At 38.6% G+C, this 13,408-nt stretch overlaps 1 protein-coding gene across 1 annotated transcript in view; it reads left to right on the forward strand.

The window, feature by feature from the left end:
- Window positions 1-9,121: 9,121 nt before the first annotated feature.
- Window positions 9,122-13,408, forward strand: part of PIGK (phosphatidylinositol glycan anchor biosynthesis class K) — a 64,730-nt gene continuing 60,443 nt past the window's right edge. Inside the window, exons 1-3 of the mRNA XM_068200034.1 lie at window positions 9,122-9,235; window positions 10,694-10,747; window positions 12,789-12,880. Of these exons, the coding sequence (XP_068056135.1) occupies window positions 9,137-9,235; window positions 10,694-10,747; window positions 12,789-12,880 (245 nt within the window). The 5' untranslated portion in view covers window positions 9,122-9,136. The remainder of the gene's footprint in view (window positions 9,236-10,693; window positions 10,748-12,788; window positions 12,881-13,408) is intronic.

Raw genomic sequence — 13,408 nt, forward strand, 5'->3', positions numbered from 1 at the left:
TTTTTTTGATGCTTATATCTTTACAGTGGCTCAAAACATTGTGATGTCAAGTCAAAGGGAAAAAAAGTATAATTTAGTTTGATATTTGTTCTTACCTAGGGTCAAGAAGGATTCCTGGATGGGTTATTTTCTTGTATGAAAGGCATTTATAAGTGCAGATATTTTTTTCACTAGTCCTCAAAAATGAGGACCATTAATTTTGGTCAGGTACATGATTGGTACATGTATTGCAAAGAATAAAATAAATCTTAAGAAAAAAAAAAAGTCTTGTTTCATGACATGGCAATTTTTTATAATTAGGATTCATACTGGAATAATGTTGGCATGTTCTGTTTTCAAAAGTAGCCATAATGTAGTATTCTGGTAAAAAAAGTAGAGTTTCCTATTTTCATATTCAGTGTGTATCCAGTATTCAGCACAGAGCAGTAGCTGTCAAAATGTTGGTCAGTCACTGGTGTTTACTTCTCCTTGTTAGTTTTTCTAGAGCTAAAGCTCTCTTTGTATTTTATATTCCATAATAAAGTGAGGAACGACTGTCCAAACTCTCTTTTCTAGACACAGAAAGGCTGTTACTTTGGCAGGTACTGGCTCACAACTCTGAATTCTACTGTAAGGAACACATTTTGGGTGGAGGGGAGGATTTTAATTTTGCCCAAGTCATTTTTTAATGATCTAATGTTCTTGAACTCATCTATTTAACTTCTTGTTCTTGCATTGCAATGAATAGAATGCACTATCTAGAGATTAAAATATGCACATTATGTAATAATTAGATACAAATCAGAACATAGAATGTAGGCTAGATAAAGAAATTGCACCTGAAGATACAATAGGCTAAGTTGAGAGACGTGAGAGAAACTGGCAAATTTTTAAACCATAGAAATGTTTTAATGTTAATTTGAAATTCATCCTGTCTTTCTGCTGACATACAAGAACATTGCCTGAATTTAGTCACCAACTTCAGTGAATGCTTTCTTGACAGTATAACAAATGAGAATTGGATCAAACACCTGTTTCCCATAGAAGCTGACACCCTGCCAGATGGCTTATTAGCAAAGATAACTGTTGATGGAACTATCACATGAAGGTTGAACTCGAACTCAGGTTCAACATGGCATGGGGTGAAAACTTTTGGCTAAATGGAAGAAAAGATTTCAGTTAGTATTTGATAGAACTTAATACTATATAGTTTATAACATTGGAAATTACTAATTATCTTCGGCACTTGTTGAATCACCAAGACCTTTCTTTTTCTTGTCATGCTACCCAATAAAATGAAATAGTTGTTGAACTGCAGGGCTGCACAGGACCCTTGGCTCTGCCTTGCAAATACCTTGTGAAAGATTAGGCAATTGTGCTCTGGAAAGCAAATCCACCTTGGCTGGATGTTGGAGTCATGACACAAGGCAGGGTTCAGGAGAAGTTAATTAAGGATTGCTGCTTTCAGGAGAACTGACAGAGTTCTGCTCCTATGTGAGCTTAGCAGCAGAGGCAGGTTACTATAAAATGACATGTATAAAATGTACAAGTGAGAAACTCTGTGGCTGTGGTTTTCTAATTTATTAAAAAATGTTCAGGAATTAAAAAAAAACCCTATTTTAACTCTTGTGTATTTGACAAAGTGGTCATTGGCTTACAGCTGAGTTGGTATTATTTGGACAAGAGTTGAATATTCAAAGAACCCTTAAATTACTCCTTTCTTTACAATATACAGCTAAATCATCCCTAAATCAGTTTTGTAAATAGTTTTTTGAATTACCCTGTAGTGTAGCTGACATTTTTCCATATACATTGATTGAAAATTATTGATTTCTGTCTTTCTACTGGAACCTTACTCTATCAGCCTCTGGGCTAGGGAAAAGTGAAACATGATCTGCAAAGATAGAATGTACAGCTTCCCTAGCTGACTTCTTTTATTGAAATATGAGAAATTTCTGGAAAAAATATCCTGGTTTTACCATTCAATATTACCAATACACACACAGACATACTTCCCTTCCAAAATAAATTTTTGATTTATGAACATATGAGGATCTCCTATGAGAGAGAAAATATATTTTGTCTCTAGAATTCACAAGCAATAAATAGCATAATGAATGAAGAATAATTTATTTCACAAAAGGATTTGAAAACAAATGTGGCAATTTTAGACCATCATAACTAGATACAGAATTACTGAAGAAAATGGAAAAGATAGTTCATATTCTTCTGTTTCCTAGATAAGGATATAAAGAAGGCAAAATATGTTCAGTCTCCTATGTGACAAAAATTGATCCATGGAAAGGAATCTGTATTAAAAATGCTTCTTACAACATGATAATATATAGCAATTAAAGAAATTAAACTGTTTTCCTAATCGTGTGGAAATATCCAGGCAAACAATCAGATGAAAGCAAAAATGAATACAAATTAGCAACATTCCAAATTTTTGAATAGTGTTTGAAGTATCCAGGTTTGAGATTACATTAACACTGACTGCCTTGAGATCTTTTTTGTAAGAGGTGCTGTATAGCTAAAAAGCAGCAATTATTTTTACATATAACAATGTCAAATAATTACCATCTTTATTCTAAAGCTAAGCAGCAAGGGATGTACCCTTGACCCCATATAACAATTTTGATGTAATTATTCTGAAAAGAATAGCCTTAATTTGTTGTTTGTGAAACTTAGATCTGGAATCCTTACATTTTTGTACCTGGTAAAGAGATGTCTTATTGTTTTTTGAGATATATATTTAATATGCACACACAGCTAAAAAAGCAAGGGTTTTTTTAGCATTTACATAATATTATAATGAGAGAAGTTTTGTTTAAGGAAATCCTTGATAACTAAGAGAGTTCAAGTGCAAGAAGGCGATTTTTGCTGAGATAGTACTTTTGCAAATGCATCCATTAAGGCACTGATTAATTGAAATTGATTGACTGGTGGGTGTCTTTTCTCCACGTAAAAATCAATCACCTTGAATGAACATGTAAATTCAAATGCCTACCTTAAAATGTTAAAGGTCATTAACTGCAGTAAATGTAGCTTTTACATTTTCATGTAATATAGATATTTAGCAGCAAAAACAACCAGTTCAGGTCACAGGACAGATACATAGAAATGACAGGCACATAGTAATGTATTGGTAATTCCAATTATCACTAGGTCTTTTTCTTGATGTTCTCTTTCAGTTAGAAAAATCTCATCAGGATACACTCCATAGCACAAATATAAAAGACAGGTAAAAATGAGGGGCTTGAATTCTTCATTCATGAGCTGCAAAACAATATAGAAAAACTTTCATAGATTTCACAACAATGCATTCTTGTGTGGGCAGTTCTTCTCAGTTTGCACAATATCCCCATTAAATTAGGCCACACAGATTGGCTTTTAAGAAAGGAAGTATTTGGTGGGTCGACAAGTCACTGATTTACTTTCTTGCTGAATATGTTTTTTTTTCCAGACTTTCTGCTTAGTTCATTTAATTTTTAAAGTAAAATTCCACCTTGCACTAAATGCCAGCATTGTCATGATGAAAAGGCCTTTTACTGACCTGTGCAGAAAGAAATTCCAAAAAGACTTCATTTTTATAAATCATAGCAAAATCTGTCTGCCAAGCACTATGATTTCAATTTATGAAGTCGTTTTGGCAATTTTACTTGGGAAGAGTTTCTGGTAAATGAGCTCACAGAAATGGATACTTTTAATTTCCAAGAGCATGGAGTTAGAACTTGTAGTTTGTTGAAGGATACTCCATGCATAGTTCAGCATGAGCACTTTCCACCTGATCCACAGCAGCTTTTACACAATCCTAGTAAACGAAGCTGAAGAGAGAATGATCTCTCTGCTTTACACACTTTGAGTAGACTGGGAAATTAAGGTTTGCTGATCCACTGTTGAGCAGCTGCTCTAAAAAGTACAAGTATGGTTTTGTCTAAAAATTTGTTGGGCTGCTTCTATCTGCTCTTCCCCAAAACTCCTGGATAAACATTAACAACAACAACAACAAGGTATATTTACATTTTAAAATATTAGGTTATTTCTTTGATTGAGAATATTTCTTTAAATTCCTTAACAGCCTAATTTTGGATCTGTCTTAAATTTTGCTTCTCAAGTCACTCTTCCACTAATCAGGTTTAATGACATTTCAGCACCCATCACACATTGATCTGTATAACCTTTCCTGGCAATATACTGGATTCAGTTTTAGTCACTGTACAAATGTTTAACGTTAATCAATGTTATTGTACTTGGAGTATGAGTAACCTTTTATAAAGTTGACTCAAGGCTCATTGTAGATCTTATTTCTAATAAGATTTTAATAATATTAACTTTTTCCAGGTAAAGCTGATGTGCATTCAGCCTCTTTTTTCAAATGTTTTGTTTGTTTTCTCATATAGCTGATGAGTAGTCCTCAATGGAATACAAAACCCCTTGATTGCAAATAAAGACAGCTACTTGAAAGACAAAAGGTTATATTTAGATTGCAGACTGAAGACTAGTTTGAGTACACACAATAGCTTTAAGTATTGGTTTGGGAGCCAAAATGAGTCTATCAGCAACACTGCCCTTAATTTGAGTTAATTTAACCAGGAGAGCTGAGGCCACTTCAGCTCAATCCCTACAGGTAGGACCTTCCTGAGACACTCAGGTACTTGGTGTGTTCAGCACACAGGAGAGATTTATCATACAGACATCAGAACTGGCAGTGGGGTAAAAGTGATGGCTTCTTAATGATTCTAAAACACACAATGTTCTATCAAACCTTGACTTCACCTTGAAGTCAAAGGTGAAACTGGTTCTAAATTTAGCTGTATTTAGAGCAACTTAATTAAGATTCTTATCTTGTTCCTAATTAAGAAGCCCATGAATTTTCTATTTGAGAATGAACCCTTTTGAAATACCCATGAAAAAATACAATGGGGAGGGTAATTTAGGTAAGGTTTTAAATAAACAATACATCGGGGGATTTACTGCTATCTTTTCCCCAATTTTGCTCTTTTAATAATGATTTGAGAAAATATTTTCAGCTTTTTCTATTGAGAAAAATACTGGTGCACAAAGACTAAATGTGATCTAATAAACTATCTCAATAAGTTGCCACTGTTTTTCCGTGTTTTCTTTTCTTATATTTTACCTTTTTTTAACCAACAGAATAAACTGTTGGAACAGTTGGTAACTTCACGTCTTCTGCAGATGAAATACTGGTTTATTACTCATTTCAAGAGTATGGAAATTTGATGCCTGGTAATACATCATTAATGACAGAACAGAACTGATGACAAGGTAAATGGTTAATTCATTAAGAACAAATGTCAACTGAATTTCATTGTAGGCTTCGAGGTTTTTGCCTGTGTTCTATTCTGACCTCAGAAGGCCTGTAAAACATTATGTCTTTAATCCCACTTTGTAAATAACACTAACAAATACTGTCTAGTTTGATTCCAATGTGGAGTTAAGCCACTTGATGCTATGGTTGAACAGAAATGTACAGCCTACTGTGTTTAGGCAGAGTACAAAGAAAATCTATTGACAAACACCCTTGAGTACCACTGTTTCACCTCAGTAAAATTAGAAACAAGGCTTCTTTCAAATAATTTTCCTTTGGAAGTTCTGTATCTATTACTCTCACAGTATTAATTTTGCCTATTTTATATCAGTATTAATTTGCTATTGTAAATCTTTTCAAAGTACATTCTGTAGTCAAGCCAGCCTTCCATTAACAGAAGGGGAAAAAAACCAAATGAGTGAGATCAATCAATAATTTAATTACTGTTGCCATTTTATCAGCTGAGATAGCAAACTACAGTAGACTTGTTTTGGCATTTTTTAAATCTATTGTATTGATAGTCAAAAGGAAGAAAGCAATAAATCTGCATTTTTAAGTGGGATAGTAGAGTAGAGCTATTATTGATGATTCCTTAAGAATCACTCTTGTTGACTTATATCATTGCAAGAGCTTCTTTTAATTTTTCTTTTGGAAGCATAATAAATACAGCCAAATATAGATTTTTTTTCCTCTTACACAGTAGACAATTATCAGACAGCACATGCAAGCCTAAAACAAATAGGAAAGCAGACACAGAACAGTGATCAAGAGTACAGAAGGAAGAGATGCACTATGATTCAAATAGGTAATAAAATCAAGGTTAATACCAACAAAATTATGGATATTTAATTGGTATTTTTGATGACAATTTATGACAATTCACATTTAATTGGTATTTTTGATGACAATTTCATGATTAGAAAGTGTCAGGGGAACTTTAGTATCATAAATCCCTGATTTAGGAGCTTATGGGGTTACACTTGGGATTTCTGCTCCTCCTCAGTGGAAGGCAAGGCTTGTTTGCTCCATGCTGGACAGGAGCTGACAGATGGTTCATAAAGAGCAATTTCAAGAGGGTATAGATTAGAGGATTAAGGCCTGAGCAACCTGCTGGAGGAGAAAAGAATCTGGAAGAGCACCAAGATGCACACCAATGTGAGTACCAGCTGCAGTTACAGCAGCTTTTTAAACAATTGTTTTAATTAAAAATCATTTTGGGATATACATTTGGTGTCTTTTCTAATTACTCACCATGAAGACACATTGTGGCAAAGGTCAAGCAAAAGACACTCAGAGCATGAGAAGTTCTGTTACTAGCATGGAAACAAAGCAGAATGAAGAAACAGAAGCAGACAGCATAGAGCTTTACTTCTAGACAAAAAAAAACCTGTACAGGCATGGAAGTATGTACTGAAAGCTGCCTAAGGGAATAAAGATGAAATAAAATGAGGACAAAGCTGTTGGTACTGTCTTACTGGAGAAAAAAAAGAGAAGTGATACCACCTCCAGGAATAATGCCTGAAGCACTGGCACACTCATACATGTCTGATGAATACTAAAGCCCAGAAAGATTGAGCCTGTAAAGAAATAAAAACCTGAAGTGGAAGGAGAATTAGATCCATTAGCAAATACACTCAAACAGGCTAAGGAAATTCAGAAGGCAAACAAGAGACAGACCTAAGAAGGTGATGCACGGTATTTCACAGAATATTAATCAGAGGGAATAATGGCCATTCTTTTGGAATATTCCTAAGAGCCTGTGTAACTAAGCTTGCCTTAATTCAGTGCTGCCTCTGCCCTGGGATGGAAAGGCAAAAACAGGACCTCAACACCTACAATCAAAGAAAGAGCAGCCCCTGCAGTGTGGCTGTGGCTGATCCAAACACTGCTCACACACTGCGAATGACACCAGGGGACACAAGAACCGGGAGTCTGCAGCTACATTTCTGCATCAGGAGCTAGCTGAACCTTCCAGGTGATTGCAAACCCAACTACATGTAACCATGAGAAATACAAGTGATCTTTCATGTAAGGAAAATTTGCTATGGTTCTTAACCTGTGTTTATACCATTCCAATGCCACATGAGGGTTTTTTCCACTTTTTCAGTTTATTTTCTTAAGCAGCAAATCATACACAGTGACCTTTAAAGAATGCTATTAAAACTATAAGGTCCAGCATTCCAGAGACTGAAAAAGTTACAGCCACCTCTGATACAAATTTCAGGAGGTTCAGGAGTTTGTAAGCAAACAGGATGGTTTTAAATTTTATTAATAGAAAAGATGTTCATAATTTCTCATGTCAGGAATGTTTCTTGGTAAGCCTAAAGTCACCTTTTGGCCATATTTGACACAACTTTTCACATGGTACAAACATCAGGACTTATGTCTGATTCAAAGATGCATCATCAGGATACAGCTGCTGACATTATTTCTGTGTGAAAAGGTGCATGCTACCAAAGGATGAATATTTGTAATAAATGCAAAGAGCAAGGAAGTCAGCTTAACTGAAAGAAGTTCAGCCACAGGCTCAGACCTTCTGTCACATGTTTTCTGGTCAATTCCACATGGGAGCAGAAAGGTAATGAGGTGCTGAGTCAAGACACATGACATCAACTCATCAGTTTACCAAACTGCATGAATACATGCTTGGAGAGATCCTTGCCTATCCTTTAGAATTACTGACAGATCTTGACCACATCTGAGAATGATCAAGAGACCTAAGTGGAAGCATCTGAAGGGGCAAGAAAGAAAGCTTCATTTAGCTTTCTGGAAGAAGATAAACAGTGCAGCTTACAAGTAGGCACCAAGAGACATTGACAATTATAGCACTTCTCAGTAGGTTCACAATAGGCTCACATAGGAGAAGGGTTCAGGCACAACAGGATCCGGTGGCTATGGTATTCTGAAGGAAGTAAGTACCATCTAATAACAGGTGATTATTTTTGTCAAGGAAACCAGTGATGCTTTAAAACAGCAAACATGATGCTATTGAAATTCCAACATCAACACATGGAAATGTGCTCCTGTCTGAGAAAGTCATTACTGGTGACAAGTACATGGAGCAGGAAATAGCTTCCATGGTTCAGGGCAGATTCTGCATCTTCACTAATGGAAGGCATCAGGCAATTGAACAAAGCAGTGACAAGATGAGATAGTGGAAATAAACGAATCATACCAACTGGTTCAATACATCGAAATAGAAATTTGATGATGCCATCAGCTCTGAGGAATGTATGCACTATAGGCAAAGCTATAGCAAGGCTTCATGAGAAAAAAAAAAATCTACCTTTAGATCCCACTCCCTCCCTTGCCAAAGCGGTCCCTCTCCCGAGCCGTCCCCTCCACTCTCCAAGGCCGCCCTGTGGCCACCAAAACGTGATGACACCCTCGGCTCACAGCTCGCCATGCCCTGCTCTCTTAGAGCCCAGCATTCTTGGAAGGCGGCTGAGAGGAACGGCAGCCTTTACACCCGCAGGAGCCAACCGAGCCAAAGGCGAGATGCGCGGCCGCTCTTGTCTAGCGCCAGTTCACGACGGAGCCACGGTGAACTCGCGTGCCCAAGGCACCGGCCACATCGGCTGCCATTGCTGCCTCTGCTCTGCCAACCCGGGCTGGAGCAGAGTCGGGAGGCCGAGAGAGCTCCGTGCGTGACCAAGGCCCGGCACGCTCACAGCAGCGGCACGGCTCCCGAGGCGCCGGGCCGGCGGTAGCGGGCAGGGCACGGCCCCGGGCCGGCGGCGCTCCCGCCCCGCGGAACTTGCGCACAGGCCGCCGCCCCCCTTCCGGCAGCCGCGGCGGCCGGGCCCGCGCAGGAGGCGGGGTGAGATGGCGGCTGCCGTGCCCGGCGCCTCCCGGGCCCGCGCCGCCGCGCTGCTGCTGCTGCTGCTGGGCTGCTGCGGCGCAGCGCTGCGCGGCGGCTTTCAGGTACGGGGCGGGGGAGCCGCGGCGGGGCTTGAGAGCGGGCGGGCGGCGCCTGGGGCTCGGTGCTGCCGGCGTCCCCATCGCCTCCCATCCGCGGGCAGGGAGCGCGGCCGTGGGCTGCCGCGGAGCTGTCCGGAGGCGCTGGCGGCACGCAGGAGGGGACCTGTCGGTACGACGGGCACCGACACTGAGCCGCGGTCCCCGGCGCTGCCTCCCGGCGGGCGGAGCCTCCCGGCGCTGCCCCGTGGGCGGAACCGCGGCGCTCTGTGTGCCGATGGGGCCGGTTCCTTGTTCAAACCGCTGAAAGTTACAAACTCCCAGAGTTTTCAATCTCTTGCGGGTCTCTGAAATTGAGTTTCTCCTTGGTCACGCACTGTAACGTGCAGCGGGTGTCTGATGCTCCTTGCCGGACCCCGCGGGCCGAGTTCGGGGTGCCCCGGGCCGGGTGCGGGCGCTCCCAGGGCGGAGGAGCGGCCCGGTGCCCGTCCCGCTGGTGCGAGGCGCTGGCACACGGCAGGTGCCAGTGGGTTTGTCAGGTGGGAGTAATTTCATGTTTCAGCAATTAGCTTAATGCACTGTGCCCACGCTACATCTGGAGTGTTTGCTTTTGAATTCTCTGTTATTAACAAGTTGTTATGCTTGAAATTAATTACAACTAGGACCAAACAACCCCCGCACCCTGAACAATAGAAATATTCTTACAATCTCTGGATGACTAATGAAACTGCAAGTTGTTTGCTTCTTGAAGTACAACACTATTTCTGTTACCGTGTGTTTTGTGTAAGACCACAAGCATCATCCCAGAACTCCTCAGAGTTAATGGAGTCTGATTTAAGAGTCAGTAGATTTGTACTGTTGCCCTGTGACAGACTTATTCCCTTACCTCTTTGAAGTCTTAGCCCCTTGTTGTGTCCTGATTTATGCTCTCCGTTAAGGAGAAAGGGCCTTCTTATCTGCAGAGGGAAGTGGGAACTATGGAGAACACAGATTATACAGAAGGTTGCTGCCATAGATCCTGATTTTAGAAGATAAGTGTAATTACCTTGGATTTAAAGTGGGTTCAAATTGCAGATTCTCTTACCTGCTTTTGAAAATTGAATTGAATTGAATCCAAGCCTCTTTTCTCATTAAGGTTGAAACTGTAGGTCAATAAATCACATTATTTTCTTCTTGGAGTGTCCTTTGGAGTAGAATCGTGTGGACTTCTGATTTTAACTAAGGTGCAAGTGACTAATAGTCCTTCTTTGTTCTGGGAAAGTTTCAGGGAAAAATTTGGAGCAGTTAATTCACATGAAATGTGCAAATGATTAGAAAAACACCTCTCTTCTAGCTTTTCTAAAGTCTATTCAGTATTATTGTGTGGTAAACATGGGCATTGAACACTATTGTGGAAATAACAAAACTATGAGTGGTCATTTTTTTCTTATTGCTGAAAAATCTAAACTTTTTTTCACCTTTCAGGATCAAGCAGAGCAGTTTTTTAGAAGTGGACATACAAATAACTGGGCCGTTTTGGTAAGCATGGTCCAGGATGTTTTCCTCCAGTAATGTTGACAGTTTTTCATCAGGAGCTGCTATTGCAACAGTCATTCAAGAGTCGTGCTAATTTGAAAGAAATTGAAAGATAAACATTTGGAAATTAATAAATTTGAAATTGTGCCTGCAAATTTATTACACTAAAATAAAATTATCTTTTCAATATGACTGAATTTCAGGTACTCAATGTATCTAGCTACATGGCAGGAGTCATAAAACAAAAGTTCTGAAAGCATGAAAATAATTAAATTAGCATACTGCATATTGAAAAAAAGGGTGTAATTCTGATACCAGGGAAGTCTGGTCTCTTTGAGCAGAAAGGTAGAATTTATATCTCTTTTTTTTTCTTATTCAATCTGTTAACTTGTGATAACAGACTGGGAATAAAATCTGTTGAGGCAACATAGTGTTTAGATCAACTGTTCATACCCTTTCTTTTTTCTTTGCCATGTAACTTTTATTAGCTTTGAATCATGCTGCACAATTGGTTCTTAATCATTATTCAGGTCTTAATGACTAATTTGTTTCAGAGCACTATTGTAATTACTCAGTAGCAGCTGTTTGTTTTCCAGATACTAAAACTGAGCAATATAAAAGGAAAGTTAACAGTAACTAATTGAAGGAATAATTTCTATATTCCACAATGTACAAACTTGAAACTATTAAAACATAACATACTTTGTTAATACTATTAACAATTAGATGCATTTATTAATACCCATAAAAACACACAAAGAAGGTGGAAAATTAGGTCCAAGGACCTATACTTTCTGTGCTGAACTGATTTTCTGCTGGTTTTATTTTCTCAGTGGTTCATTGCTGAGTTTTGTAACAGTTGCTACTAATTTTTTAAGCAGTAAACCAGGGAGGGGTTTACTGCTGTCAGGCGCTTCAAACCTGGGATCAAACTGCAATCCCACCTCATCAATAGCTTGAATTAATGTGCTGCAGTGTGGATAATTATTTTAAAGCTTAGACACACTTTCCACTGTGTTCTGAGGGAGGTACTGGAGGCAGGGGGCAGATGATAGTACCTGGAAATGTCTCAGCTAAATTGGACAGTTTGTTTTCAGAGCATTAAGTCTTGCTGAAAGGCAAATGTCCTCATGGACTGATTCCTGTGGGGTTTTTTTTGGAATTCCTAACTGACAGGTTGATAGATACACAAGGGGATCCTTTCAGGCTGGAATTTATTATTACTTAAGCTACAACTCACTTCTTATTATGAAAAGACTAGAGAAAGAGATGCTATGTAGTGTAACTTACAGCTCTACATTTAGAGATGGAAAATTAAAAAACTATCTAAATGCTTTTTCCTGCATCTCTCTTTTTGTGGTTTTAAAGTCACCTCTTCTAGAAGCTTTTGGAATGTCTGAATCAGAATCTGATTTAGGGAGTGTGTAAGTAAAGGGAATGGCTGAGCCCTGACCCCTTGCCTGTTAGAGCAGTAGAAATTAAACTCTGAGAATTTGTATTCAGATGCATTTCTATTTGAGCTCTCTATGGTTAGAGCTCACTTTGCTCTTACTTTGACTCCATAAATGCAAATGTCCTCAGTGCATTTTCCCCTGTGTGTGGCTTCTGCTTGAATTAATTCACTTGTGCCTTTGTGGAAGAATGCTCCCAAAATGGGATTGCTATTGAGATGAGAACTTTTCCTTTGATGTCTCTTCCATTTGATAAGGAGAAAGCAAATGAAAAAAATTGGCTTCTCCACTTGCTGTTGCTGGATTATTCCCTAAAGTGCCACCTTCTATATTTAGTAAGGGTTTACGATGATTTTATCTTGAGCCAGTATGCTAGGAACTCTTTTTTTCAAACTTTTATTTTCAGAATTTTTTGCTTTGGGACAGCTAGGATTTACAGAACTTATATAATGAGTTTCTTGGTGTTACTATATTCTTTCTGAGTTGTTACTATTTTTTTTAATATTCCTGTAATCATGTTCTTCTGATGCAATGTGTCAGGCCACTTTGTATCTTTATACTATTTAATATGCTTTTTTTTTTTTCATTTCAAGGTGTGTACATCTCGATTCTGGTTTAATTATCGTCATGTGGCAAATACTCTTTCAGTGTACAGAAGTGTCAAGAGGCTGGGCATTCCTGATAGGTGAGGGCATCTTGGTGAATCCAGTTCTTGCTACTAAATTCTCACGATATCTGAATCAATATGGAAGTACATTTTTCTTCCCAGTTTAACTGGTTAAAAGTAAAAAGGAAGAATGCAAACACATCAGTGTGGTGAAAAGTGCAGCGATGTTGTTCCAAAGGAAAAACAACAAGTTGCATAATAAAATTTCCATTTGGAGCAGGCTAATTAGCTCTAGCCACTAAAATGTACCACTTAACAAATTGGTGAAAGTGTAATTTGAAAACTGCTAGATACACTCAGCAATGACTGTACTACTGTGAGAGATAAGTCTTGCTGTACTTCAGTTTTCCTTTTACTGTGGAGATGTTGGTAACTGTGACTGTACTAGGATGCAAGACTTCCACATCTGTAACTACATTGAGTCTTTAAAGGCTCTGAACTATAGGAGCAACTCCTATATGTTGACAGTTGCCTTGAAAAAATCCATTTTGCATGATTTTATTTGAGAAATCAATTTTTTGTCTGTACAAGTTTTTTCTCTAGTGA

Source organism: Anomalospiza imberbis, chromosome 9 (assembly GCF_031753505.1).
Source record: "Anomalospiza imberbis isolate Cuckoo-Finch-1a 21T00152 chromosome 9, ASM3175350v1, whole genome shotgun sequence".
NCBI classification, from domain to species: Eukaryota; Metazoa; Chordata; class Aves; order Passeriformes; family Viduidae; genus Anomalospiza; species Anomalospiza imberbis.